This window comes from Saccharomyces paradoxus, chromosome V (genome assembly GCF_002079055.1).
Source record: "Saccharomyces paradoxus chromosome V, complete sequence".
In the NCBI taxonomy this organism is placed as follows: Eukaryota; Fungi; Ascomycota; class Saccharomycetes; order Saccharomycetales; family Saccharomycetaceae; genus Saccharomyces; species Saccharomyces paradoxus.
In genome coordinates, this window is record NC_047491.1 from 243,568 (window position 1) to 270,534 (window position 26,967).

At 37.9% G+C, this 26,967-nt stretch overlaps 14 protein-coding genes and 1 non-coding gene across 15 annotated transcripts; 6 read left to right on the forward strand and 9 right to left on the reverse strand.

Annotated features, from left to right (window-relative positions):
- Nucleotides 1-197: 197 nt before the first annotated feature.
- On the reverse strand, nucleotides 198-1,373 carry CAJ1 (Caj1p; the record flags this gene model as incomplete). Its single annotated transcript, XM_033909972.1, has 1 exon — nucleotides 198-1,373. The coding sequence occupies one exon, from the start codon at nucleotides 1,371-1,373 to the stop codon at nucleotides 198-200; it is 1,176 nt and encodes a 391-aa protein (XP_033765863.1).
- A 1,744-nt stretch (nucleotides 1,374-3,117) lies between these two features.
- On the forward strand, nucleotides 3,118-3,189 carry SPAR_Etrna9Q. Its single transcript has one exon. It is a non-coding gene; the product is annotated as a tRNA-Gln (tRNA).
- Nucleotides 3,190-3,555: 366 nt separating this feature from the next.
- Nucleotides 3,556-3,840, forward strand: ISD11 (Isd11p; the record flags this gene model as incomplete). Its single annotated transcript, XM_033909973.1, has 1 exon — nucleotides 3,556-3,840. The coding sequence occupies one exon, from the start codon at nucleotides 3,556-3,558 to the stop codon at nucleotides 3,838-3,840; it is 285 nt and encodes a 94-aa protein (XP_033765864.1).
- Nucleotides 3,841-4,576: 736 nt separating this feature from the next.
- On the forward strand, nucleotides 4,577-6,511 carry TPA1 (oxidative DNA demethylase; the record flags this gene model as incomplete). Its single annotated transcript, XM_033909974.1, has 1 exon — nucleotides 4,577-6,511. The coding sequence occupies one exon, from the start codon at nucleotides 4,577-4,579 to the stop codon at nucleotides 6,509-6,511; it is 1,935 nt and encodes a 644-aa protein (XP_033765865.1).
- Nucleotides 6,512-6,839: 328 nt separating this feature from the next.
- On the reverse strand, nucleotides 6,840-7,292 carry RSM18 (mitochondrial 37S ribosomal protein bS18m; the record flags this gene model as incomplete). Its single annotated transcript, XM_033909975.1, has 1 exon — nucleotides 6,840-7,292. The coding sequence occupies one exon, from the start codon at nucleotides 7,290-7,292 to the stop codon at nucleotides 6,840-6,842; it is 453 nt and encodes a 150-aa protein (XP_033765866.1).
- Nucleotides 7,293-7,518: 226 nt separating this feature from the next.
- On the forward strand, nucleotides 7,519-8,997 carry JHD1 ([Histone H3]-lysine-36 demethylase; the record flags this gene model as incomplete). Its single annotated transcript, XM_033909976.1, has 1 exon — nucleotides 7,519-8,997. The coding sequence occupies one exon, from the start codon at nucleotides 7,519-7,521 to the stop codon at nucleotides 8,995-8,997; it is 1,479 nt and encodes a 492-aa protein (XP_033765867.1).
- A 228-nt stretch (nucleotides 8,998-9,225) lies between these two features.
- HOM3 (aspartate kinase) lies at nucleotides 9,226-10,809 on the reverse strand (the record flags this gene model as incomplete). Its single annotated transcript, XM_033909977.1, has 1 exon — nucleotides 9,226-10,809. The coding sequence occupies one exon, from the start codon at nucleotides 10,807-10,809 to the stop codon at nucleotides 9,226-9,228; it is 1,584 nt and encodes a 527-aa protein (XP_033765868.1).
- A 776-nt stretch (nucleotides 10,810-11,585) lies between these two features.
- Nucleotides 11,586-12,488, reverse strand: PIC2 (Cu/Pi carrier; the record flags this gene model as incomplete). Its single annotated transcript, XM_033909978.1, has 1 exon — nucleotides 11,586-12,488. The coding sequence occupies one exon, from the start codon at nucleotides 12,486-12,488 to the stop codon at nucleotides 11,586-11,588; it is 903 nt and encodes a 300-aa protein (XP_033765869.1).
- A 2,430-nt stretch (nucleotides 12,489-14,918) lies between these two features.
- Nucleotides 14,919-16,562, reverse strand: GIP2 (Gip2p; the record flags this gene model as incomplete). The annotated part of the gene is made up of 1 exon (XM_033909979.1): nucleotides 14,919-16,562. One exon carries the CDS (start codon nucleotides 16,560-16,562, stop codon nucleotides 14,919-14,921), a length of 1,644 nt encoding a protein of 547 aa, XP_033765870.1.
- Nucleotides 16,563-17,787: 1,225 nt separating this feature from the next.
- Nucleotides 17,788-18,681, reverse strand: HIS1 (ATP phosphoribosyltransferase; the record flags this gene model as incomplete). Its single annotated transcript, XM_033909980.1, has 1 exon — nucleotides 17,788-18,681. One exon carries the CDS (start codon nucleotides 18,679-18,681, stop codon nucleotides 17,788-17,790), a length of 894 nt encoding a protein of 297 aa, XP_033765871.1.
- A 687-nt stretch (nucleotides 18,682-19,368) lies between these two features.
- FCY2 (purine-cytosine permease) lies at nucleotides 19,369-20,970 on the reverse strand (the record flags this gene model as incomplete). The annotated part of the gene is made up of 1 exon (XM_033909981.1): nucleotides 19,369-20,970. The coding sequence occupies one exon, from the start codon at nucleotides 20,968-20,970 to the stop codon at nucleotides 19,369-19,371; it is 1,602 nt and encodes a 533-aa protein (XP_033765872.1).
- Nucleotides 20,971-22,284: 1,314 nt separating this feature from the next.
- Nucleotides 22,285-23,042, reverse strand: RPL34A (60S ribosomal protein eL34; the record flags this gene model as incomplete). Its single annotated transcript, XM_033909982.1, has 2 exons — nucleotides 22,285-22,613; nucleotides 23,006-23,042. The coding sequence occupies 2 exons, from the start codon at nucleotides 23,040-23,042 to the stop codon at nucleotides 22,285-22,287; spliced, it is 366 nt and encodes a 121-aa protein (XP_033765873.1).
- A 572-nt stretch (nucleotides 23,043-23,614) lies between these two features.
- HMF1 (putative isoleucine biosynthesis protein HMF1) lies at nucleotides 23,615-24,004 on the reverse strand (the record flags this gene model as incomplete). The annotated part of the gene is made up of 1 exon (XM_033909983.1): nucleotides 23,615-24,004. One exon carries the CDS (start codon nucleotides 24,002-24,004, stop codon nucleotides 23,615-23,617), a length of 390 nt encoding a protein of 129 aa, XP_033765874.1.
- Nucleotides 24,005-24,651: 647 nt separating this feature from the next.
- On the forward strand, nucleotides 24,652-24,975 carry PET117 (Pet117p; the record flags this gene model as incomplete). Its single annotated transcript, XM_033909984.1, has 1 exon — nucleotides 24,652-24,975. The coding sequence occupies one exon, from the start codon at nucleotides 24,652-24,654 to the stop codon at nucleotides 24,973-24,975; it is 324 nt and encodes a 107-aa protein (XP_033765875.1).
- A 524-nt stretch (nucleotides 24,976-25,499) lies between these two features.
- Nucleotides 25,500-26,759, forward strand: PCL6 (Pcl6p; the record flags this gene model as incomplete). Its single annotated transcript, XM_033909985.1, has 1 exon — nucleotides 25,500-26,759. One exon carries the CDS (start codon nucleotides 25,500-25,502, stop codon nucleotides 26,757-26,759), a length of 1,260 nt encoding a protein of 419 aa, XP_033765876.1.
- Nucleotides 26,760-26,967: the final 208 nt, after the last annotated feature.

The following is a 26,967-nucleotide window of genomic DNA, read 5'->3' on the forward strand; positions in this document are numbered from 1 at the left end:
GGTTGGCTGTGTTACTTCTATATACTGAATAATAGAAAGTAAGTCAAGGCACAAGCCCTCAAGACTTAAAAGATTAGGCGATAAAACCTCGTATAACCGTATATATGACTAGAGTACATAAGCTGTCTTTTCTCCGTTTTATGGTTTATTGCGCTATATATGAAAAATATACATGGGGCGTTATTAATTTGCTGAGCTCATCTGGCCACAGTGTGTTTCTTGTGTTCCTTCTCTTGTTCACCAAGAATTAGCTCCTCAAATACTCTAGCTTCTTCAGCTTCTTCTGGTGACCTTCTAGCACTGGCAAATTTGTGAGCAATGAACAGCATTGCTTTTGCCTTTGCAATACGTTCTTTGGAAGAAACCTTTTTATCGTTTAGAATCTTATTGCAAACGTCTTTTAGTTTCCTTTCCAGTTCAAACTTGGACATAGCCCACATGACACCAAGCGCCTTACCAGCCATGGTAGATTCAAATTTGGCACGTTCGTATTGGTCCAGTTCATCAGTATTAACCTCACTCATTTTTTCCATGGCTTTTTGAGCTTCTAAGCCTGTCGACAACAGGTTATATGCCGATTTAACAGATCTAGCATTATCACGCGTACCTGTGAATATTTTAGAAATTCCGTAGGTCTTCTTGGACATGATAAAATTATTTGCCTTTGTCTTATAAACTCTGGCCAATAAATATAATAACTCTAGGCCAAAACTTTCTAATTTTAGATCCTCGATTTCTTGATCTAGTTTTCGCGTGAATTCTTCCAAGTTATTGGACTTGACGGCAATTAGATACCTAGAGATTTTTTCGTTCAATTTCTCTGCCAACTCATCGACTTGTTTCATCATATCTTCCCGTCTTTTTTTCTCCATTTCCATAAGCTTCTCTCTTTGCTCCTTAGAAAGTTTATCTTTTTTCAAAGATTCTGCTTTATTAGCATCGTGCTTAACCATTCCACCATCAGTGGTCTCATCTGCTTTCTCGGTGCCAGTGGCTGCAGTACCCTCCTCATCTTCCTTCCCAAACATTTCTGTGGCCTCGTTTAGTTCTTTAAACAAAGAAAATTCTCCAATCCAATCTTTGAAGCCGTCACCACCGAATATTGCTGTGAAGTATTCAGAAGCATCTTCAAACCCTTGCTGGGGAACAGCATCCTCTTTACCAAACTGATCATATTTGGAACGAAGTCCTGGATCACTCAAAACTTGGTAGGCTTCACCTACAGCTTGAAATTTTGCCTGAGCATCTGGATCATCCGGATGCTTATCTGGATGTGTTTCCATAGCCTTCCTACGGTAGGCCTTTTTGATTTCAGTAGAGGTGGCCTCAGGCTTGATGCCCAAAATATCATAATACTCTGTCTCCTTTACCATATTCCCTCTCTTCTTCTCTCTTGATTTAATACGTCTTAGTTATGTGGACCCGACAATAACCAAGTTTCTCTTTCTATACTGTGAACCATTGGAAAGCAATGCTTGTGGCTAACCGCGGATGCGACTATATCGCCACTTTAATTCTTTATCGTCCCTGTTTGTCCTTGGCACAGTACATTCACCATCAAATTTTCCGTACTCCGCTCGCCTTGGTATGACGGACGAAAACACCGCAGTGACATCCCAAGGTCTGCAATTGAAGAATAAAACAGTCTATAGAAGAGCCACTTATACTCACTGTATTGTTACCCAGGAACCAAAATTTCTTGCTTTGGCCCCTTTGTTTCTTTCTGAAATGAAAATGTAGAATTCTCCATCAGTAATGTGACCCTAGCAGGTATTTGCCAGGAAATGTTAAAACACCGGTAATTCCGTTTGTCACATTCTATTTGTTGGTACTGGTAAAAGCCAAAGAAAGATATATTATGCGTATCGAATCATATCCTTATTTATGATACATACTCGGGTTTTTATAGCTGGTAAGTAATTAGTTGTAAGTGCTTCGTTGCGCAAGCACAGAAAAATAATGTAAACAAAAAGACTGAAAGAAACTTATTAGTGTAAGAAAGTGAAGGGCGGAAAAAATGGATTAGAAATCCACTCACATATTACTGAGTGTTTATTGGAAAAAAAAATACTCTATCGTTTACTGATTAGTAGTCACTTTGCATGGATATTATGATATACGTTATTAAAATATGACATAGTTATTAGATAAGGAGATTCGTATTCAAATTTAGTGGAGGATGAACTCAAGGATTAATAATTTAATAGGATGAAAGAATAACAAATGTTTGAAGACAAAGAAGGAAATAATTATGATATTATGTAAAATTATTAATTCCCTCTTTGGGGTTTCGATATCCTAGTGAAGAATTTCTAGCACATTTTGTGTGCGTGATATTATAGTCTTTGTCAACAATGGAATATCAACAATTTTCTCAATATTCACCTAATTCTCACTTGGCAATCCTAATGTACGGTCTTAGAGAAGTAACTTGCTGTCAAAACTTATTATTAACTGGATTCACAGGATGGCACTTGTCTTCTGTAATCTATATAAGATCTGAATTCACCTAAAGGGTGGAAGCGCAGAATCTCGGATCTAAACTAATTGTTCCGGTATTTCGGGTGCTTCATTTGAGCATGGTTCACATTCTGGAATTGCTAACGTGATACCGTTCTCTGTACTACTCATTGATTTTGTTGGAATGAAATTCTAATATCATCTATTTAATATTATATTATAATATGCGGTGCAAGAGGATGGCATAAAGATTGAGAAACAGTCATCCAATCTAATGGAAGCTGAAATGCAAGGATTGATAATGTAATAGGATAATGAATGACAACATATAAAAGGAAAGAAGATAAGGTAATAACACTATGTGAAACTATCGATTCCCTTTTGTGGATTCCTATATCCTCGATGAGAACTTCTAGTATATTCTGTATACCTAATATTATAGCCCTTAATAACAATGGAATCCCAACAATTATCTAATTACCCACACGATTCTCACAAACAGTATTAAACCAACATATATAAATACTAGCACTCTAGGAAACTACAATCCAAGATATGATATATAGAAATAGAAGAAGAACAAGAGTAAGTTTAGATCTGAAGTTCCTTTAACACTTGGATAAGAAAGTTCGCTACGTTACAATTTTTAGTTGTGCAGGTCCTATAGTGTAGTGGTTATCACTTTCGGTTTTGATCCGGACAACCCCGGTTCGAATCCGGGTAGGACCTTTTTTGTCTTAATTTTTAGGTTCACTAGTCAGATGTCTTGGCTAAACTGGCAATTTTTTTACTTCTCGAATTTTTAAAGAGAGATGGATAAAGTCGTCCCTATACTCAATTATCACCAAGTAATTATTTTATTATCCTCCCATTAATCGATACTTTTATTTGGAGACACCCACTTTCCGGGTAACATCTGTCTGGCTATTCTGATTCATTTATAAGCAGCGGAGAAAAAACGATTGAAGAATTGATATAACGATATCTTAAATTTGCGGAGCACAAGGTCACAAGTGAAGTTTGAATACCAGTTTTATCTCCATCTTTCATTAGCAGCATAAGGAATTTGAAAACACCTTTTGAAAGAAAAAAGAAATGCCTGGATTTACAGCTCCAACAAGAAGGCAAGTGTTGTCTTTATACAAGGAGTTTATCAAAAATGCTAACCAATTCAATAATTACAACTTTAGAGAATACTTCTTAGGTAAAACGAGGACTACCTTCAGACAGAACATGAGTCAGCAGGATCCAAAAGTGTTAATGAACCTATTTAAGGAAGCTAAGAACGAACTGGGTGTCTTGAAAAGACAGTCTGTTATTTCCCAGATGTACACGTTTGACAGGCTGGTCGTAGAACCATTGCAAGGAAGGAAACATTAAAATGCGGCCTTACTGGTCATTGCATGTGAGAAGGGGCTTTCCGGTATTTTTTTTCCTTCCCACGCCCGGAGATTCTTATGGTTATATCTTATTGAGAGGTGACTGCCTTTAATGTGGGAAATATATCATTAGGTGATATACCCAATTTCCGAACGATACTTTACATGGTTTAACTTCACTTAGTTCATGTAATTTATTCCCTTAATACTAACAGCATTTCTTTTTCGGTAGCAGATTTATCTTCTCTTTTCTTCAACCCCTTTTGGGATTACTAAAGGAAAGTTTATAGCTTGTATATAACACTATAACTAAAATATAAACCCTCTCCGAGGTGACGTACTATTTATCACGGATCAATGCTATGGAAGCCGTGCGATTTATTGGATTGTCTGGCCTTTTGCGGTGCACGTTTAGGAGAGAAAGCAGTCTAAGTGGACACAATGGACATTTTCCTGATTTAATGTTTGTATTTGGACGATCTTCGCGCACCAACTTTATATGCGTTATAGTTGTTTCTTCTTTTTTCGGGCCATTCCATCGGATAAACTTCTCACGTAAAAGTGAAAAAAAAAAATTCGCCTATATATTAACCAGCTCATCACTTGGATATCGTTCTTTTCGGTTTACAACACGAAGAGCCAACTGTTTTCTTACTTCATTATTTAGCATTACTTTATTTCTTATTTTTTTTTAAGTCAGCTCAAAAGTTCAGAATTACCATATATACCGAAAAATAATGAAGAGAAAGACTGCTGAGGTCAAAGGTGAGAAGGAGAGGAACTCTAAACAAATTTCCCTTGAGGAAGACAAGATAAAGGGCTTGTTCAATCCAAAAATTTGGGACAAGACTTTCCAGGATGGCTTGAAAAAGGAAATTGAAAACTCTCAACCTTACAATTGGGGTACTATTCATGAATTGATTAACGATGATCTACTACGTGCTGTTCGTAAAGAAATTGAAACTGAGATCCATTTCACCAAAAAAGAAACCGATATATATAGAGTTAACCAAAGTGGTGACTTGGCCAATCTGTCCGGTCTGGACTGGGATGACTTGTCCCGTTTGCCTAATTTGTTTAAGCTGCGTCAAATCCTGTATTCTAAGCAATATAGAGATTTTTTTGGCTACATCACCAAAGCTGGTAAATTGTCTGGTTCTAAGACCGACATGAGCATCAACACTTACACAAAGGGTTGTCACTTGCTGACTCATGATGACGTTATTGGATCTAGAAGGATCAGCTTTATTCTATACCTACCAGATCCTGACAGAAAATGGAAGTCGCATTATGGTGGAGGTTTGAGACTCTTTCCAAGTATTTTACCAAACGTCCCACATTCCGATCCATCCGCTAAACTGGTTCCACAATTCAACCAAATCGCATTTTTCAAAGTTTTACCAGGTTTCTCTTTCCACGATGTCGAAGAAGTCAAAGTCGATAAGCACAGATTATCTATTCAAGGCTGGTACCATATTCCACAAGTTGGTGAAGAAGGCTACATACCAGGTGAAGAAGAAGCGTGGGTACGTAACAATACTTCCACTTTGGCACAAATTGAATCTAATGTCCTAGAAGATTTTGAATTTCCAAAGGATGAAAGAAATATCTTGTCATTTCATGAGGTTAAGCACTTTGAAAAAATGTTAAAGGGTGATGCTGATGCGAATAGGGATAATACACCTAAGGAATCTATGACTAGTGTGATTTCTGATTCGATCAAGTTGTCTGAAGCAGAGTTTGCCTATCTATCTCAATATATCTCACCTGAACATTTAAGCTCAAAAGGTATTGAAAAATTACAAAGGCAATTTGTTGAAAACTCTTCTCTACAGATTGAGTCGTTTTTAAATGACAACAAATCCCAAATGTTGAAGAAAGTTATCAAACAAAAAGAATTGGAGCAGGAATGTCCTTATCATTCAAAGGATGTGAAGGCTCCGTGGAAAACAGCTATTCCTCCACATAAAGCCCGTTATTTGTATATCGACGGTAAGGAATACCGTAATTTTCAAACAGAAGCTGATATTCTTGAGGCGTTAAATAACAATGATTTGCCAAACTTTCAGTTTACCAAGGACGCAATCAAAATTATCTCCGATGCTTCCGGCAATAGTAGGGAAAACAATTTTGATGCTGAATTGGCATTGATTGACCTAGCTACATTTCACAAAAGCACAATTTTCAAGAAATATCTAGCACTGCTGACTTCTTTGTGCCCAGTCAGTGAACAAGTTCTTATTAGAAGGTTTAGGCCAGGAATGGATTTCACTTTGGCCACCAAATGTCGCTTCAATGAACTTTTAAAAAGTAACTCAGATATCCTCGATGCTGTCTTGGAAGGTACCCTGTGTTTGACACCTTCTGCTGGTTGGGAGTCAGGAGAGCTTGGTGGTTACGAATTGTACATGATGGACGACGAGGAAGATACTAAGCAGTACTTAAAGGAAGACGTTGAAGATGCTTCTGTTTATCGTGCCGATGACAGTGGTGATTCGGTTTTAATTAATGATCCGCCTGCTTGGAATACTTTTAACCTAGTTTTGAGAGATGAAAGTGTTTTGGAATTTGTTAAGTACGTCAGTTGGAGTGCTAAATCTAGTAGATGGGACGTCAAAATGAAATGGGATGTCAAATCATGTGACGAAGATGATCAGGAAGATGAAGCTTAAACGGCTGACGTATATTTTTAAGCCAATAGCAGCTTAGTATATTTGATTATGAAGTTGTATAATAGAAGTGAAAAAGTTATTTTCTGAAAATTTATTTCTGCTAATGTCAGCACATATCACTGGCGTGAATATTATTACAGTAATCGTAGTTAAAACAAGTAAAGCAGATCAAACGTTTCATATAAAGGGAGCATAAGAATAAATGTAGGTCTTGTCTAAGATGTAATTGCGATTCTTTTTTACACATTGTATATTTACAGACACGAACTATGAAGAGGCCTTATTGACCTTATTCTTTTCATGCGGAGAGGCATTGTTGCGGTACAGCTCACATTAATCCTATTGCCTGGCACCGTCTAATGGCTTTCGATAGTCTCCTTTGATTCTTTGCAGATAAGCCCGTGATATCCCTGTGCTGGATTCTTCCCGTGGAGGTGACGTACCTTGAAAGTATTCTTGGTCTTGCGTAAAACTCTAGTGGATTTGCACCGGATTTGATTATATCGTTCCTGTTTGCGCTCTTATTTGCCTGATATTTTCTATCCAAATGGATTCGGCCCATAGAAAAATCAAATGGATCGTAAATAGTACCTTTGGGAAGTTTTTTAGAGAGAGACTGATCAATTTTTTTGGTTTGTTGCGTCCTCGCCATTTCAATGTTGACACTCTTCTTTTCTTTGACACCAAAGTTGTACAGGGCACGTTTAAACGTGCAGTTTACTGATCTCTTGACGATAAGTTGCATACCATTTTGGATTTTCATCCCTGTAGTGGCATTCATCTTGAACATTCGCAGTTTTTTGTAGATCCCCAACCTTTAGTGAGATACTTTATCGTAAGTAGTTAACTCATATTTAAGTATGTATGGCAATCCCAGTTTTTTTTTTATTCAACCCGTTACCCTACAACATAATTGAAAGGCATTACAAAACAACACACTAAAACTGATGACTGCAAAGGGTTAAAAGATATCTCCATATGTCAGATAGCTGATTTGTTATGTTGTAATGCAAGATCCCAATATTTGCACGCATTGCCAGTTAGAGGAGAATCCAGGCGCATTAACTTGGGTGAAGTGTGATAGTTGCCCGCAATGGGTACACATGAAATGCGTGCCTTTGAAATGCATTCACTATTCAAATTTTACAAGTTCTGAAGCTCTCTCTTATCCAAGCTCTACGAAGGAAATCAAGGCTTACCGGTGTCCTAATCATAAGGAAGAAGAATATCTTACCGCATCCGCCCTCACTTCACATAAAGGAAAGCGGCGAAGGAATAATGAAAACACTGAAGATAGGCATGCAAGTAAGCGATATAATTTCAGGAACAATAAATTACTTGACTATATTGCTTTGAATGAGGGTGAAGCAAAAAGGGATAAAATGAATCACCCTCATAAGGATAGTTTTATGAAATCTTTTGAGAAGTGGAAAAATAGCTCAAACATCATGAATGCTGCCGACTTTGCCGCCAAATTTGATGATATAAATATGCCGTACAAGATCAGCGATCCGCTAAATAGTGGTGTATATGTGCCGAAGGTGGGAACAAATAATGGATGCTTAACTGTTAATTATATCACGGAAATAATGGGCGAGGATTATCATGTTGACGTAATGGATGTTCAATCACAAATGAATGAAAACTGGACCTTGGGTTCTTGGAATGAATATTTTACAAACACTGAACCAGATAAGAGGGATCGAATAAGGAATGTTATATCATTAGAAGTCTCCAATGTTGAGGCTCTGGAACTGGATAGGCCCGCCGTAGTTAGGCAGAATGATCTTGTTGATCAAATTTGGAGTTTTAATGGAGGTTTAGGACGATCTGATGAGGAGAAGGTAGAAGAGAATGACCCCAGACCAAAAGTCACCAAATATATCTTGATGTCCGTAAAGGATGCCTATACGGATTTCCATTTGGATTTTGCAGGCACTTCTGTTTATTATAACGTCATCTCAGGACGGAAGAAGTTTTTACTATTTCCACCTACTCAATCAAATGTAGCTAAGTATATTGAGTGGTCTTTGAAAGAATATCAAAATAGTGTTTTCCTCGGGGATGTTCTTGAGGATGGTATTGCGATGGAACTGGATGCTGGAGATTTGTTCATGATTCCAGCTGGATATATTCATGCAGTTTACACACCAGTAGACTCTTTGATATTTGGAGGCAACTTTTTGAGTATCCGTGATTTGGAGACACACCTTAAAATTGTGGAAATTGAAAAGTTAACAAAGGTTCCTAAAAGATTTACCTTTCCGAAGTTTAATCAAGTGATAGGTAAATTATGCGAGTATCTTGTGTTTAATAAAAATAAAATCGCTGGTAATGGTAGTGAAAGGGATATGTTTGCTAAGTGTACTAACTCTTCGATCAAATCACTTTATGCATACCTTACAAAACCTGAAGTTAAGTACAAGCCTTTAAGTTTTACTTCAAAGAAACTTTTAGCGAAAGCTTTAGCCGATCTAATTTCGTAATTTTTTTTTCCTTGTCAGCCAGTTTCTTGTCTCTTCTATTTCATTGTACAGCCTTGATGAAGGAAATTTTTTTTAGCGATTGAGACAGTATAACCCTAAATTAGATTTATGGAACAATCGCCCAAAATACAGATTGAAAAACATTAATATATATTTACATATATGTGTGCATGTATACAGAAGGGAAAAATTAATATTCTATCATTAAAGTTAAGAAAAAAGGCGAATTTAAATTCCAAGTCTCTTCAATTGTTCTAAACGTTCATCAATGGCATGTTCAAATTGGTTTGAGGTATTTGTCCGCTCACTTAGTAACTTCGCGTGAATACATTGTAATGCTTTTATGGAGTCAGATTCATTGATAACGCAGGATATGTTTATTTCATTAGCCCCTTGAGAAATCATTTCAATGTTGATGCCTTCTTCAGCAAGAGTGGTAAACATAGTACCAGCAATACCGATGTATTGTTTCATATGTTTACCGACTAATGAAACAATAGACAACTTCTTTGTAATATCAACAGAACCTAAAATTCTCAATTTTTCCTCGGCTTGTCTTAGGGATTTTAATGAGTCCGCATCTGGAATTGGTAAAGCCATCGAAACGTGAACTTCGGAAGTAGATATCAAATCCACAACTAACTTGTATTTATCCAGAATAGTAAATATTTGGGCTAGGAAACCATGGGATAGTGTTTTCTTATTGGAATGAATGTTGATGACGAAAATGTCATTTTTGGTGGTAATCGCAGTGGCACCTCTTTTTCTTTTTTCATAGAAGGATGAGGATAAGTTCTCAGGAGGGTGTGGTGGAGTAGATTCACCCTTCTTTGCTACATTATCTGGGTAGATAATGGTACCACTACCCAACGGATTTTGAACATTCTTGATTCTAATAGGAATCTTAGCTCTAATAACTTGTTCCATAGTAAAAGGATGTATAACTTCGGAACCATAATATGTCAATTCAGAAGCTTCTTCTGGAGTGACACTATCCAACAAACGTGCTTCGGGAACTTTACGAGGATCCGCGCTAAATATACCATCAACTTCCTTCCAAACTTGTAGTTCATCAGCATTCACAGCGACTGCTATCAAAGCGGCACATAGATCGGTATAGCCACGACCAACACCATTTAGAAGACCGGTTGGAACTAAACCAAAAAAGCCTGTAAAGACTGGAACAATACGCTCTTTAGCACTTACAAAGGGAGCGAGTTTTTCTTTTAATGCTTGAACAAGAAAAGTGTAGAAGCTGTTATCTAAAGCGCTGGCACTGAAATCGGAAGGAACGATGTGGCTTAAATCCACGTATTTGGCCTTGCAGCCACGGTCATTACATAAGGCAGTCATGAACAAACAGCTTAACTTCTCACCACATGACATCACCAAATCTACAGTACGTGAACTCACTTCACCCAAAACTTTTGAAGCATTCAAGTATTTTTTAACCAGTTCAAGTTCTTTATTGGTATCGTCGACTAATTTGGCTTGCAAGGCCGGATTGAGAATGAAACGGTCAGCATTATCGATATGATCTTGTCTAATAACTTCGATAATGTCTTGGAATTCAGATTCCTGCGAAGCCAAATCACAACATTTCAAAAGACGAGAAGTGGTACCTTCAGCCTTGGTGTATGAGGAACGGGCTGAACAAACGACAGCGACATCATTGTTTGGACCTTCAGGGTTAGAATAGTGTTTCACAATGTCATCCACTATTTGGACGGGAAATTTGCCGACAGAAGTACCACCGAACTTTTGCACGACCCAGTTTGAGTGACTTGATGTAGGTTGAAAATCCATTGGCATGTAAAAGTTGAAAAAAATGAAAGCTTTTGTAACAGTATGCGATAGCTATGTGAGTTTGAGCAGTGGAGCAGAGTTATATTGGCTATGCAAATGTTCCTCCAAACCAATATAGCACTAATAAAATAAAAATGGAATGATTGTCCAGCGGTATTCTTATATATGGATGCTATTCGTTATTCCTTCGAAGCTAAAAGAATCTCCGGAGAAGATTGCGTACGGAAGGTGGAAAAAAAAAGTGATGATGAAATTTTCGTTTGCTAGTGAAAAAGAAAGAAAAAAGTGAGTCATGGACCAGAAAAATACACGTGGTTAGAGCCACAGTAGAGTAAAAAGTTCATTTTAGGGGAGTTCTAGAAAGAAAAGGAACTTATGAGATCAGTCACAGCGATTGTGATTTATGATGCTACTGTTACATAAGGCCTGAGCTTCTGACTACGTTTAGCCGTAGAAACTGTAAAAGATACGGTCCTAGTCGGCTGGCAAGATTGTGCATATGGTAGGTATTTCCGTAGTCGAAACTGCTTCATGCATAGTTCCATTATATAGCATGTTGGAAATCTGTCTGAACCTCCTGTCATCAGCTTGAAATATTTTGTATTCATAGCCAAATCTGGTATGGAAAAAACATTAAAAGGCGAATATTTATTTAGATATATGCGAAAAAGAACAAAAAGTAAATGTCGACGCATTTGCTAACTTTATAAACCTCTGTGTATAAAATACTACTTTAGCATGGAATGTTTACAATAAGCCTTGCCAAAAATTGAACTGATCACCTAACCGGTGGTTGGTAAGCCTACGTAGGCCTTGAACGAATCGTAAATTAGCCATTGGAAACTTGTCAAAGTACCGATCATGACAATTCTTACCATTAACCCATTCCACAAGCCAGCAAACCCGATTTTCTGATATATTCTTTTAGTAGCAACAGACATGGACTCGTTGGCCTTCCTCTCGCTATTGATTTTGGAAACCATAACATCTGCAGGATGTGAGACTGCAGCACATAATATACCTGCCAGATAACCACCTACAAAACTGACTGATATTTGCTGTAATGCGTTCATTTCTTCTTTTTTTTTGGGTAAAACACTATATATTTTTTGGACAATTTTTTCAAACGAGGTAAACTTACACATTGTGTACGGAATCTGTCTGCACCATAGAGGAACAATACCTTTATAGAATGCTTTCATACCTCCACTTTCTGCATACATTTTCTTCCAACCATCAATAACGTTATTGCAGAAGGGCGGCATTGTAGTTTGCTGTTTCACTTTAATAGCTTCAAATGGACACAGCATTATGTCAGCGAGGAATTCAGCGGTTGCTGAGGCCATTAGGTACACTGTGACACCGGGGCTTAACCAATTAGAATATAAATGCTTGAAATACTCATAACCACCATACTTACCTGCACCTTGTAGCGAATATCCGACGAATGTAGCACCAAACCCAGTGTAAACCTTTTTCCAACCTTCATTAGAAATAATTTTACGGAACCCATCCAAATTTGAGGTATACAATTTTGGATTGACCTGTAGTCTACATTTTACAAGATCTAATGGGGTAATTGAAGAATGCGTCGGGCCACACGCAATTATACCACCTAACGTACATGTGGCATAAAATTCTTTCGTATATAATTGGATTTTACGTGGTTGTTTATTAGACTCCATGCTTTGTAACCGTCAACTAGTTTTTTCTTTTTTTTCCTTACTTGATCCTTTTAGAACTAAAACAGCAACAAAACACTTTTAATTTATGACCGTGCCATTGACTATGATAAAGAAATATATGAACCGTAATAAAAACGCAAGTAAAATGTATTTCGTAGTGTCCTGCTCTATTTATATCAAATGTAACAGGGTACACAGAAAATCGATATTTCCATTTTCTTTTTTATAGAGCAAAATGAAGTCGAGAACAAGGAATAAACTTTAAAAAGATCTCCTTATTTTGCCCAAACCCCTGAAGGCCAACTTTTGCTTACCCGAGATCTTAGCCGAATGAGACTGTCTAATAATTGAAATGCAACCCAGAGAAACTGTTATCTAGCTACCTTACAAATATGGGTGAAAATTGGAAAAACAAATAAGGTTCATGGATAATGAATCTAACACTTGGCCATGTCTACATTAAATTATACTATTCTTTCTACCTAGTACCTCTTCTCCACCTCTCGTCACCTTATTACTTAATGCACCGAGAGGGTAATGGCGCCGATGTTGCTTTTGACACAATGCACTTTTTCTTGTGTTGTTACCAAAAGAAAAAGGAAAACCAAAGCCGAAGTTCGGATTTCTCTACCCATCACGTGCTGGATTTTTTTTGGGGGATTTTCGAAATGCACCGTTAAAATTCTTGCGCGGTTGGTATCTGCATTTTTTAAGAATAGGGTTTTGCCGCTGACATTGACATGCGGGCGATTTTGCGGGATTTCTGACATCTAATAACTTAGTAGTCATTGTAGGAACAAAGTTTTAGTCTTATTCGGATATTTCCTCTCTTATTTTTCAATTGAAGGTTTTGGAGCGATGGGATGGGTGGCTATTTGTGCCTCCCTCGAGCGTGAAGCAAATTCTAAAATGGAAAGGCTAAACAACATATTTTAGAGAGATAAAAGCCGATTATATCAAAATCACATTATAATTGCCTAAATATAGATATACTTCATATATACAAGCAAAAATACACAATTACGAACATAAAAAACTGGAATAACTTTGGTCAAACAGTAACTGAGCTGTCAAACCTATAATTCTTAAAAAAATTAGTGTATTAGGCATGAGCTAAGAGGGCGCTCATCGATAGAAAAAACCGGATTGAAAAACATCGAAAAAGTATTAAAATATTAGGTGTAGTAGAAATGAATGAATAGACAAAAAAAAGATAAATTAGAACATCAACTTCGTAAATAGTAAGAACGCTAAGCCAGATTAGGTTGGCCTGACTTAGACTACTTCTTTCTTGGCGGTAAGCAGAGTAGCTGATTTGAATCACTGTAAGTAAGGCACATCGCTCTTGTTTCTGTTCATGACTGTTCTATGAGCGCCAAAGTAGAAAACGAAGATGAAAGCGAAAATACTCAAAAAAATCTCTAAGTCTTGCATTGTAGTGTGTATTTGTGTGGTGAATCTATTGTTTGTCTTGTTTTGTTTGTATGTAGAAATCTACTAGCAGTACAAAAGAAAAGCTGCTAGTCAGGATAATCATCCCTGCTGTTGTGAAGGGGCTTTCTACTTCTTTATATACAAAATGCTCATCGGCAGAAATCCTAATTCTTTATTAAATTGAATGCATAAGGGGTACCAAAAATCTCTCTTCATGTCTCATAACTGAACAGTTATCGGATATAGGCATACATGTAAAAGAGCAGGGATGTCCCAATACAGCAATCATTTTCTTTTTCCTTACGTAAAAGTAAAGTGAACCATCAATTCTCCCTTCTTCAGTCAAATGCCGCAGTCCCTTACATTTCAAACCGGCATCGGGATGAGAGCTGTACAAAAAAGTAATAAGGAAAAAAAAAAAATATACAACTTGTGCCGGAAGCGAAGGCACAAAAATAACTCTCTTTAAATGGGCGGTGGAAGGGTGTTCAAAAGTTAAGAAATATATGCGCACTTCTGAAGTCATCATAGGTGAATAAGCAAGATCTTTATCGGGATGCTCGGGGAGGAGGTTTTACAAATGACGATTTCTGTCACTTGACTTTTTGGGCCTTCGGTGATCGTGTCATAGCAACCCCTAGTTTTCTTTGCCGTTTTTTGGCGCGTTTCCGTAGCATAGTAAGAGCTGCATGGTGCTGAATGAAAATATAAAAAATGCTCACCGGAGGACAGTAGCTTTTACTAACTGTAACCTACCGAATATGCACGCTTCCATGTACGCCCACACATCGAATATTGGCTCCCGTTATTCTGTGAGTTATTTACCTATCTATTATTTACTTAATTGTGATTTATGTGTATTTACTGAAAGATTCTAGCATGTTTAGGGTTATTTATCGGAGTTCGGCTCCAATTATGAAGGTAATCTCAGGCCAAGATCTAGCAAGTTATTTTGCTTTATGTCTGTTCTTCCTTTTTCCTTCATCTTGGTTGCCTTTAGGCTGCTGCCGCGAACGGGTCGTTGAAGCCATCCATTACAACATCCACTTTATAGTTATTCCCGTTATTGTTGTCCCAGTACTCTTCGCGCTCAGAGTCGTTACGTGTGGAATAATGAATGCAAAATTCTAACCTGCCGCGGGGATCCACTTTGCTGGCATCATCAATAATGAAATGGAAAATGTCCATATTAGTGCCCGGTAATATTCCATCCCCATCACTGATGTAAACGCACTCCACTTCATGTGTTGTTCTCCAACTATCCCACGTATATCGTACTACCACTCTTTTATCATAGAAAATGTTTTTCACTAGTATCCTTCCAGCAATTAATCTTGTACAGCCAGCGTTATAACCCTTAGCCAGACCATCACGGTCACTACCTTTGTGGCCATTGGGCATATTATTAAATGAGGATGGATTTAAAAAGAAATTGTTATCTCTGTGAATGTATAATGACAATTCTTGCAGAAAAACTTTCTTGTTTTGTGATAAGTTGATAAAAATGTTCAGCTTTAAACTTTTGGGATTCTTGTTGCTTAAAATGGGGAAATTCTTGCTATACAGCCCAACAACATAATAATTTTTTAAATTACGATTCGAAACTTCATAACCGCCACCGTTCATAGATTTTTTATCAGATTTTGATGGTGGGATTGCAGTCCTGTTCTTTAGAAGGTTCTGAAATCTTTTACTTTTTCTTAATTTAGGGTTGTTGGTACTTTTGCCATTGCCTGGACTTGAAATTTTAGCAGGGTGTGTAAACCCTTTTGGTGCAACTGTTGTCAAGTCGTCATCTATGGAAGTTGTTTCTAATCCAGATGATAGCATTTTTGTCTCTTCTTCTGGGTCTACCATCAGATTCACTGCCTTATGTTTGAAGCTTAAGCGATTATCGTGCTGTTCAGTTTTATTAACGTTTATAGGACTTTCATCCTCAGCAAAATATTTTACAGGTGCAGCTTGATCAAAATGAACACTCTTACTCCTAATCAACATTGGACTACCGTCTCTTGCTTGACCACCATTCCCACTCCTTATACCTGGGGTTGTAGGTAATGATTTTGATCTTCTTTTCAATGAGCTCTTCAGTAATTCCCCTGACTTTTTATAAACAGGCGGTGCAAATGGAATCAGAATTTCTTCATCATATTCAAAATTCATATCATTGCCAGGCGATTTAGCCTCTGGATATTCAGTTTGAAAAGAGTTTGGTACGGTGGATTTGGGAGACAAAGGAGGCAGTTCTATCTTAAATGGGGGTTTCGTACTGCCATTCAATCGTTCTGCTCCAGTTCGATTCTTGGAAAAGTCACTTCTTGACCAGCCGCTCTCGTTCCCAACGTTTTCATCATTTCCTGCGGAGAAAAGTCTTTTGTTCAAATCAGTGTTCCTTTGCACTTCTTCCTCTGGGAACCTGTTCGCTCTCATTTGAGTTACTCGTTGAGGTTTATGTAAAAACTTCAAAGAGTTCAAAGTCTCCTCGGTATTTCCATTTCGTTCTTCCTTGCATAAGTCTGAATTTACGTTGTAACCCTTAAAATCTGTTTCGAGATTTGGTAGGTGATGGTTTTTATTTCTGTCTAATTTTTCATTCTTCCTCTCAAATCGTTGGGGTTTCTGTTCTGCCTTAATATACATTGTTGCGCCAATGAATCCCTAAAAATTTGGAATGTAAGATAAATTACAAGATAGTTGCGCCCGTTTCTATTGGGGTTGTTTCTGAGTATAGCGGAAATATCTTTGATGTCCACTCTACAAAAACTATAGCCTACAGAAAGAAAGAAAAAAATCGCCTGTGTGTGGTTTTCTTTCTCCTCAATCAAACAAAATACCGACGTTTCCTATTTCTTTTCCTTTTTTTTAGTACGAAAAGGTTTTATAAACCAGATTTCTCTTTTTAAACGTCCCGTCACCCCTACCTATAGTAACTACTTTTCCGTCTAGGTTTCTTTTCGTTCCTATTGTTTTTACCGTATTATATGCAGGTTTACCTTCTATAAATATGCACTGAACCGAAAAGGCTACGTTTGAAAAGCTCTTCCTCCCTTTTAATAAATGGATGGGCCCTGTGTTGTTTAATACGCGATGCAGTATATATAAAGGAACTTAACCTGAAGAAGAATTAGCAAGATAGAGATAGACCGTTGCAATATCAAGATCTTTCCTGTTGAATAGAACGACTTCTTGGCCCCTTCATTAACAAGCTTAGCTGATTGACATTTTCGGTAAAAAACCTCACACTCGCTGCCCCTTTCCCCTTAAAAAGACTTAGTATGGCATACATTTATTTTTTATGCGGTCTATTCCACGGCGAAAAGCACCTTTCCCCGCCCCCACTCTGCGGCAGGAGTTTGCCGCCCATCTCCACAATAGGCATAGTTGTCGATACCTACCAGTTCCATTTCAGCCTCTTTCAGGCAAATAAGCGTTGCAGAATGTGCAAATACAATCTGGGCAGCTCTATGCGTCATGATCCCCAATCTACGCTCCCCGGAGATGAGTTAGTAAGGGATATCTCTAAAGTAAAAGCAATCTTACAAAACTCCGAATATTTATGAGTAGCTCCAGTTTTCGAAAAATTGGAGAAACGAAAGGGGGGATGCAGAGGAAGATATCATGAGTTTGAAGGCGGTAAAAAGGCTGAAAAATACGCTACGGAGATTGAGCTTATATGAAGGTTTTGGGCCTGACACAAGGTTCCCTTGAGAAATATGGAAAAAGAACGAAAAGGCCCAAGGAAATAGCAACTTCACATAATTAGGAAGTCATAGGGGTAACTTAGAATAAGATAGACTCTATCAAATTATTGCCTATAAAAAATACAAAATTAGTCGGGATTTGTCTTCCCTTTTGTTCTTCTACCTTATACACGACAATTAGAAATTTCAAAAACCATGATATCGGATGCACCGAGTCTTTTCAATTCATCTAAAACAACACCCTTTGTCTTTCTCTCAATCATAGAACTAACAGCAACCCATCCCTCATCATCAATTTTCGAAATGGTTGGTGCTCTACGACCAGGTGTCACCTTCAAAAGTTCGGGTAGCTTATCTTCAGGTGCGTTATAAATACACGAAACGAATTTTTGAGCGGTCATAACACCTTCAATTCTTGATTTTATGGTAGCAATCAAACTCTTATCACTCTTTGGATTCTTGGATTCTATTAGATAGGCACTTGTACCTAGAACAGTGGCAATATCGACCAAGCCTGCTGCTCTCATTGTCTCACCACTTTCTACAAGATCCACAATAGCATCACCAATTCCCAGAGCGCAGGATGCTTCCACGGAACCACCAACATACTTTATCTTTGTTGTCATTTTTTCAACGGTAGTTCCCTCCAACCCCGCGAAGTATCTTTCAGCAAGTCTCACAAAACTGGTAACAATAGTTTTGCCGATTAATTGTTCTGGTTTTTTATATTCGCCATTTACTGGGACTTGCACCTGCAATTTACAGTTACCAAATTGCAGATCGATTGCTAAATCCACGTCGACATCAGATTCACGAACTTGATCAACACCAGTTATACCAAGGTCACACTTACCTTCACCAACAAAAGTTGGAATATCTGCAGCAGGCAAAAAGATCAATGCTATAGGTAAGCTTGTGCATAGTGCTATGTCTAATCTTTGAGAACGGTGGAAATTAATATCAGCGCCATTCAAAATAGAGACACTTTTGGAATATAAACGACCTTTCTTTGGGATTGCAAACAGCAGTCTATCAGTTAGATGATTGACCAAATCCATTGCTCTATAGAATTTTTCTCAACTAGTTTTCCTCTGAAGACCTAAACTGATGATAAGAATAAGATTTAAAAGTTTCAAAGAGTAAAAAATGATTTTAATTTACCGTGTATAAATGGCCTTTCAGGTGAGTAAATTCTGCGAAAACATTTTATAAGTTCCAACGTTCAGATGACTCACTTGGAAGTGTTTTTTTCAATCATTGGCTTTCGTACGTACGTACACGTGTTTTGCGCTCTCTCGCTTCAAAATGCCGAAATAAGAGAATTTCCGGGAAGAGTCACGCTGTTAGCAGCGAGTTTGCAAATAAATAAATTAGCTAATTAATAGTAATTAATCTCTCGACAAGGAGTCTACTATCTGGCATGTTAAACGGCCCTTCTAGCCGGGTTATAAATTGTTCTTTTTACGTCTATGTGCATTTATTTCTTTTTTTTACTTTGGTTCCTTTTGCCAGCCGGATATGCAGGCCATAAAGTTTTGATGATATGGAAGGCATGTAATGATCTTGGCATTCTTGAAATTCGCATTTACCATGGAGATTGCAGTTTGACATATGCTGTTGATTGTAAAATACAGTTTGCAGCTATTTCTTATTAAAATGAGATGTCTAAATAGTGTACATGAAATTACATTTATGAAACATGACGTTAAATGTGTATGGGGAATGATCGCCTAAACCATTACTTCTTAACGACCGAAATATTTTATTTCTAAAGGCCTCAAGATGTTGAAGATGATGAAGGCCCAACTTGCACCTAACTCGAACCCGATATCACCACCATACTCTCCGATCAAACGACCAATTTCACCAACCCAATAAGTTTGACACATACCCAATGCAACACCGAAGGCACCGACAATTAAGGCAGAAGTACCCGCAATACCGATAGGTAAACGTCCCCAATTATCCCAATCATCGACATTATAAGCACTGAACGAACGCCTGTAGAAAAAGTGCTCTGAACAAGAAATGGCAATGTAAATAGCTAAGTAGTAACCGATGGAATCCATGAAATTTTCCATAAAACTGTCAAAGTAATAGGTGGCGGGGATGGAAATACCTAAAGTTGCAGCATTACCTGCCATTGTCCAGACTACTCTAGGTATTTTAGCCAAAGGCGCCCACAGAGCTTGGGCAGATAAAGCAACGGTATACATATTTGGAATATTATTAGCAATAGTAGACAATGCTAACAAAACACAGCAGAATTGACCAAACCCGTTTAGAGAGTTAGGGACCAAAATAGCATATATAACGCCACCCATAGCATTTTTATCATAATATGCCTTCCAGGTTGGGTCATTAAGAGCAGCCATAGCGGAGGCAGCACCAAGAATCATAGTGAAAAATAGAGGGAACGCTAGACCAGCAACTAGGGAGAAGAAAATCTTGTACTTGTTTGTCTTCTTTGGCATATATACAGTATAGTCAGCTGCATATGTCGTCCACCCTGCGGCAAAACCGAAAATAGAAGAACCAAAAGAAAGGACGCCACCTGCAGTAGTTGCGCCTCCTACCCATTCCCCTCCTTTAAACTTTCCTGATCTCGATAGTTGAGCAATAATGACTAAAAAGACGGCAAAGTTGGGCACCCAGGACCATTTTTCGTATGCATGAATGACACTATAACCAAAAAAAGTCACAAGCACAGTACCACCAATAATGATCAGACAACCAGCCCAAAGAGGACAGACATGACCAGAACCTTCATTCACCATATTCAACAGTTGCGCGGAGACAGAGGTATTCACAATACCCCAACCGACACAAGCAATAACGTTAATAAGAGAGAAAATTCTTGCCGTTACATTACCAACCAGATATCTGGACAAAATCATCTGTCTTAAACCCAGTTCAGCACCAAAGACGGAAAAGAACGCAACAAATATTAAACCCATTATATTAAAAAAGATGATAACCAAAACACTTTGACCAAAGTTTAGACCGAATACCATGGGACCTAAGGCACCTAAAGCATATGATGCAATGACCATATTGGCTGAAAACCACATGGACGCAGCATTCAGTATGGAATCGTCAGATTTTTCATCCTCTGTGACTGGTTCAACACCCTTTGTTTCTGCATTTAAACTGGCAAAGAACTTATGGAACCATGATAATTTTGTGGCCTCTGATGATTCAACGATGTATTGTTGGTCATCTTCGGAAGTTGCTGTAAAAGTTTCAGAAGCGGCTACCTTCTTCTCATTTTCCAGACTTGAGCCTATTACAGGAGATCTCTTCTCCAAGTCCTGGATTTCGTAAACATTATTTCCCTCTTCCAGCATTCTTTATAAGTGGTTATAACAGAAGATAGGGTGTTTTATATGCGGATTTATATGGTTATTGTCGTGAATAATATTACAGTTAAGCTTACTTATTTACATCGCAGAGAGAAACGTCTCCAACGAGTTTTAGACTTATCGCTATTTTACTGCTTAAATATTTTCGATGGATATTTATATTAATTCCATTATCTTGGTTGGTTCCCTGACATCTTGATCATCGAGAAAAAAAAAAAAAGGACCTGAAAAATTCTGAAAATGAAAAAAAGAAATTAAAGACTCATAATTATTTATTGATAAGGCGAAAGCGTACCAACTATATGTACGTAGAAGTCAATGGCAATCACGATAAAGCTGTGCGTTAATGACCGAACGCGCGCGGCGGGCATTTCAGGAAAAGAGTCAATTTGTACGAATACCCCCACTCGCGAAGGGCGATAAAATCGACTGATATTTTACTTCTTGGGCCGTTCCACTGGTGACAAAAAGAAAACTCGCCGCCCCCATTCTCTGTCACTAAGCAAATCCGCAGAGAAATATTGCAGTCATTTTTGGCCCAATAAGATCACTGTCGGACGATTTGGTGTCTTGGATGACTTCTTTGTCGTTCTCCACAGGTAAATCACTTAAAAGTAATATGATATATGATAGATTAATTAATTTCAGGAATTAATATGATTACGGAAACTTGGTTGAAAAGTGGCTGAATTCACGACGTAATCTATCTTGACATCTTTTTCTTTTTCAGCGATAATTCTCTAGGGTATTTTGTTTGTTTTTCCCCTTGGATTTTATCTGTATGCTTTATTCAGTTCCTGTTTGTATGGCTTGCGCAAGCACTCTCTTTCGCGAAGGCAAAAATATGCTGAAATTTGGTAAGCCTACTCAACAAAGTTGGATTTGAGGTAGCATTCACGTAACTTGTCGGCGTAGGATTTGGCGGAGGCATTTGGCATAATGTTGGTAGTATATGGATCTTTTTTTTTTTGGGTTTTTTTGACAGTTTTATCCGCATTAATTAAGCAATTTGGAGATACTTGAAACAAAGTGATATCAACACACCATTTCTATGGCAGAGTTTGTTTTATCCGCTCTTCGGTACGTCGTCTCTAATTGAAGAGGCGGCCGGCCGCCACATTCCTGTGGCTATGGATGACAATGATTGGTAAAGAGATTGTAGCCTGACAACATTACAGCAAGGTTATCCATAGAGTTGCTAGAGTGGTAAAAATTTTCTTGTAATATGAATTATTTTTATTCGTGCTTTATATAAAACAGTTAATTAGATACATAAGAAAAGTGACATTTTCTTAAAGTTTATTTCTTGGCCTTCTTTTCGGATTTCTTGGCAGCTTCAGTTTGTTCCTTGACAACCTTCTTGACAATTTTCTGTTCTTCGATCAAGAAAGCTCTAACAATTCTTTCCTTGACACAGTTGGCACATCTAGAACCACCGTAAGCTCTGGAAACAGTCTTGTGGGTCTTGGAAACAGTGGCGTATTGTCTTGGTCTCAAAGTAGAGATACCTTGCAAAGCGTTACCACAGTCACCACACTTTGGTCTGGTAGCTAATTTTTTAACATGTTGGGCACGCAAAATACCACCTGGTGTCTTAACAACCTTGATTTTGTTAGAACGGGTGTTGTCTATTTGAAAATGTTCTCAGAAAGTTGGTTTACTCTCTCATTTGAAAAAATGTTAGTACTAAATATTTCAACAATAGGAAAAAATCGAGAAAATTTTAAAGGAAGTTTTCACAGCACGGATCAAGATTATTAGCGCCAAAGCTGAAAGTAGCTGCTCTTATTTAACTCTTGCTTTTCTTCAAATTACTGCTGCCATTGTATTATTTCTGGGTACAAGTAACACTTCATTTAAAATAAATTATTGGTTATGGGTTCCATAAAAATGGCTTAAACTGCCCATGCAAATTATATTGGGCCCCTATGATATGGTATTCTCTCTTGATCTCTTTTAGTTGTTTAATCGTCATCTCTTTAATGTTTCTCGTAATTCAAAAGTGCGCCTTTAAACATACATGGATTTCTTCTTCTGAAAGTAACACGTTGGGCCATTTTTGGTTGTTCTGTTATGCAGTTTACTCGTTAATACTGTATATCACTGTGCGTGATTAATCTCTAATATTTCATTTCCTTCTAGATAATACCTTCTGCGCCAAGGCTCAGGAAACTTACACGGGAGTGGTATCGACCAGGCAGCAGATTGGTAAGGGACATGAGCCAGAGTACCGTACCGAGGGCATTTCCGCTCGGCGGAGAATGACGGTATAATGAGAAAATTGTGAAGGGTGTGGTCGTAACCACTAACAGAGCGGGAGCAGCCAAAATCAAGCTCTTCCTTTTCAAAAGATAAAAACAAAAAAAAAAAAAAAAAAAAAAAAATTCCTCACCCACACACCCCACTGAATTATGTATCTTGCTGAGTGCACCTTTACATCCTTCTTTTAATTGAAAAAACAGTCTTCGAAAAATGTCAGGTATGCAAAAGGAAATCAACTAAATTAGCACAACATGTGCATTCTTCAGATGGGAGGGCGACGAAAGTCATATTTCTATGGGTTTTATATCTTAACCTACAAAATATTTAGTAGAACTCTGATTTCTAAAAGTCGCTATTAATTCTTGCTCTAATCTCTTTCTGCAGCAATGGCTTCCATTTCCATGTCAACGCCTAATGGTAAAGCTGCAACGGCAACGCATGATCTAGCAGGTTTGTGAGTGCTGAAATACTTGGCATAAACGGAGTTGAATTCAGCAAAGTGATTGATATCTGCCAGGAAAATGTTTACTTTGACGACCCTGTCCAATGAGGAATTGCTTGATTCCAGAACGTTTTTAATGTTTTGAATCACTTGTTCAGCCTTATCAGCGATGGAGCCTTCAACCAACTTGTTGTCTGGCGTCACTGGAATTTGACCAGAAAGGAAAATTAAGTTGTTCACTTTCATAGCATGGGAGTAAGAAGCCGCAGCAGCTGGTGCGGATTCACAAATAACAGGAGTTAACTTGGTGGCCATAATTAAAAAGAGATAATGTTCGAAGGATAAATCTTATTCACTTTTTAGTAGAAAGCAAAATGCGGATGTACAATTCGTGCCCCTATCATGTGTCTGCTCGATTAAGAATTAATTTATTATTTCTTTTGTAGGCCAACAGCTCGCGCTATGGAGAAAGGAGTTACAATGCAAGCACGTGAGCACGATGAAACAATAACATGTTAGTATTATTTATAGGAGTTGATATGGTGGAAAAAGGTAAGTAAATCGGAACAAGTTAATTTAAAGTCCATTATCCGGTAAAACCACTGGTTTTGGCGTTCGCTGTACACATCGTGAGTCATGTTTTTGCTACAAATGTTTATATATGTATATATATCTGTTGTGGTAAGGTTCCGGTGTTTTCAATGGTAGTACTGACTAGAAGTTGTCGATATATATCACTGGGTGATTACTGTAACATCGTTCCGTCAGTCAAACCTCAAGTTCCTAAGTGATCTTCCGATCGTAGCCATTGATATGTTCATTAGAGACTTCTTTCGGGGTTACCCCTAAATTTTCTCTATTTGGTTTGTATTAATCATTGGCATTTGAGTGATCGTAGTGAACGGATACGTTCAACGTTTAACGATGACACACACGGTAGTGCATTCTAATTTCAGGCTGAGATGAGTAGGGCTAGTAAGATAACTTTTACAGTTTCCTGCCTGATAACGGCAGTGACAGTAGTAGGCGTGCATTATGTCCAGGAAATGGAGAGGGAAACTCTGCATCAGGGTCCGATAAAAGATGCTAAACGAGTCGAAGAGAAAAGATTGAGGAACACAAATGGACCTGCATCACTGGATCCTGCAAAAGAAAGGAAAAGGTACTTCAATATGAGTGAACACGAGGAACAGAAAGAGTTGCGAAAGAAATATGAGACTATGCAACCGCTTAGTGGAGAAGTTGTAACCAAGGATGGTGAGGTGGTCAAAGAATCTAAGAGATAAACGTCTACTCACAGGGGTTTATCTCTCTCTAGTCAAGACTGTTCTTGTATATATTTATGTAAGAATCGTGTAATTACTTTCAGGAAGCCTTCAAGGTGAAGGAATAATCAAAATTCGAAGTCTCAATGTTAATTAATTATTGTGATCAAGGCCTTAATGTCTCCCTTGCCCTTTTGAGGATATATTCCTCTGATTGAATTTCTATTTAATCATTACCTCGACGATTTTTAATGTGGGATCTCGCCTTAATGTGGCTCTTTTTCTTTCGCCCTTGCGGAAAAATTCTAAATGAACGTAATTTACCTAAGAGATAACAAGGCTAAACTTGATAGAACCTTAAAAATTTACATAGTTAATTGCGACAGCACCAACCGTGAGTGAGCCAAACTAGTGGAAGGTTTTCTAAATTCAGAGTGTGTGACATTGCAGTCAATATATACGTAATCATCCCTCATCCTAGAGCTATTTTTTGGAAGTAATTGAGCCAATTATTAGTTAAGTTAATTGTAGCAAATAGCGCCGGTATGTCTGTCAAAGGTGATTCTCCCTCATCGACAAATGCCAGCAATAGTCCGAAGTCTACGTATTCAATACAATCAGATGATAAAGTAAACCTTGGTAGTGGCAACGTCGATATACGTACAGATAATCCACAACAAGACAATAGTAGGCGTGACATTGTGGTAGTGACGAGGGTAGCCTCTGAGGAGACTTTGGAGTCACAATCGTCTACTTCGTCAATGGGGATTAGACCAGAATCATCCTTCAATTATGAGGATGCCTCCAACCAGGCCAGAGTTGAGATAAATAGTCGGGCACATGGCTCAAACATGAACACAATTAACAAATATAATCCAGTACGATTCCCAAAGAATAACGAAAGGCAATTTAGCGAGACAAACAATTTGAATGAGAAAGTGCAAGGTGCTCATACAGTTCAATCATCTACCCAGGAAGACAAAATACTCGATGGTGACAAAAGTAATCTACAAGTGACTCCGTCTTTGAACATTGCAGAGTTCCCTACAGACAAGCTTCTTAAAATGCTGACAGCCTTATTAACTAAAATTATTAAATCAAATGATAGGACAGCAGCGACAAATCCTAGTTTGACACAAGAGATTGAAAACGGCAGGTGTCTCGCACTAACTGAGAATGAAAAGAAATATTTAAGCCCTGTACTGGGGTTCAGAGGGAAGCACGTACCACAAATTGGCCTTGACCAATATTTTCAGAGGATCCAGAAGTATTGCCCCACAACGAATGATGTATTTTTATCGCTCCTCGTATATTTCGATAGAATATCCAAAAGATGCAATAGTGCTACTACGACGCCTAAAACTAATACTGCAAAACGTGATTCAACCTCCGATGGATACTCCCTAAATAAAGCTAATAGGGGCGCCGACAAAATGTCCGCATGTAACAGTAACGAAAATAATGAAAATAACGATTCAGATGACGAAAATACAGACGTTCAAAAGGATTCAAGGCCACATCCTCAGATGTTTGTGATGGATTCACATAATATTCACAGATTGATCATAGCTGGTATCACCGTAAGTACGAAGTTTCTGAGCGATTTCTTCTACAGCAATTCGAGATACTCAAGGGTAGGAGGTATATCTTTACAAGAACTCAATCATTTGGAGCTGCAGTTCCTGGTTTTGTGTGATTTTGAACTTTTAATATCAGTCAATGAATTGCAGAGATACGCGGACTTATTATACAGGTTTTGGAATAACGCAAAAGCCCAATCACAGGCACTAGTTACGAGCATGTAGAAATGCGTAATATGCAAGTAGATATATTTACATACACAGTTTCTTTCGAAGGTAATAATTATCTTAAGTGTTAACTTCCACGTTGCTAGAAGATAAGTACAGGAACTTTCTTAGCAATTTCTCTAATATTCTTTAAGACCTGTTTCTAATTTACGGTTTGAACTACTGTATTGCTCAGAGATAAGAATGGCATGTTTAGCAGCATTCT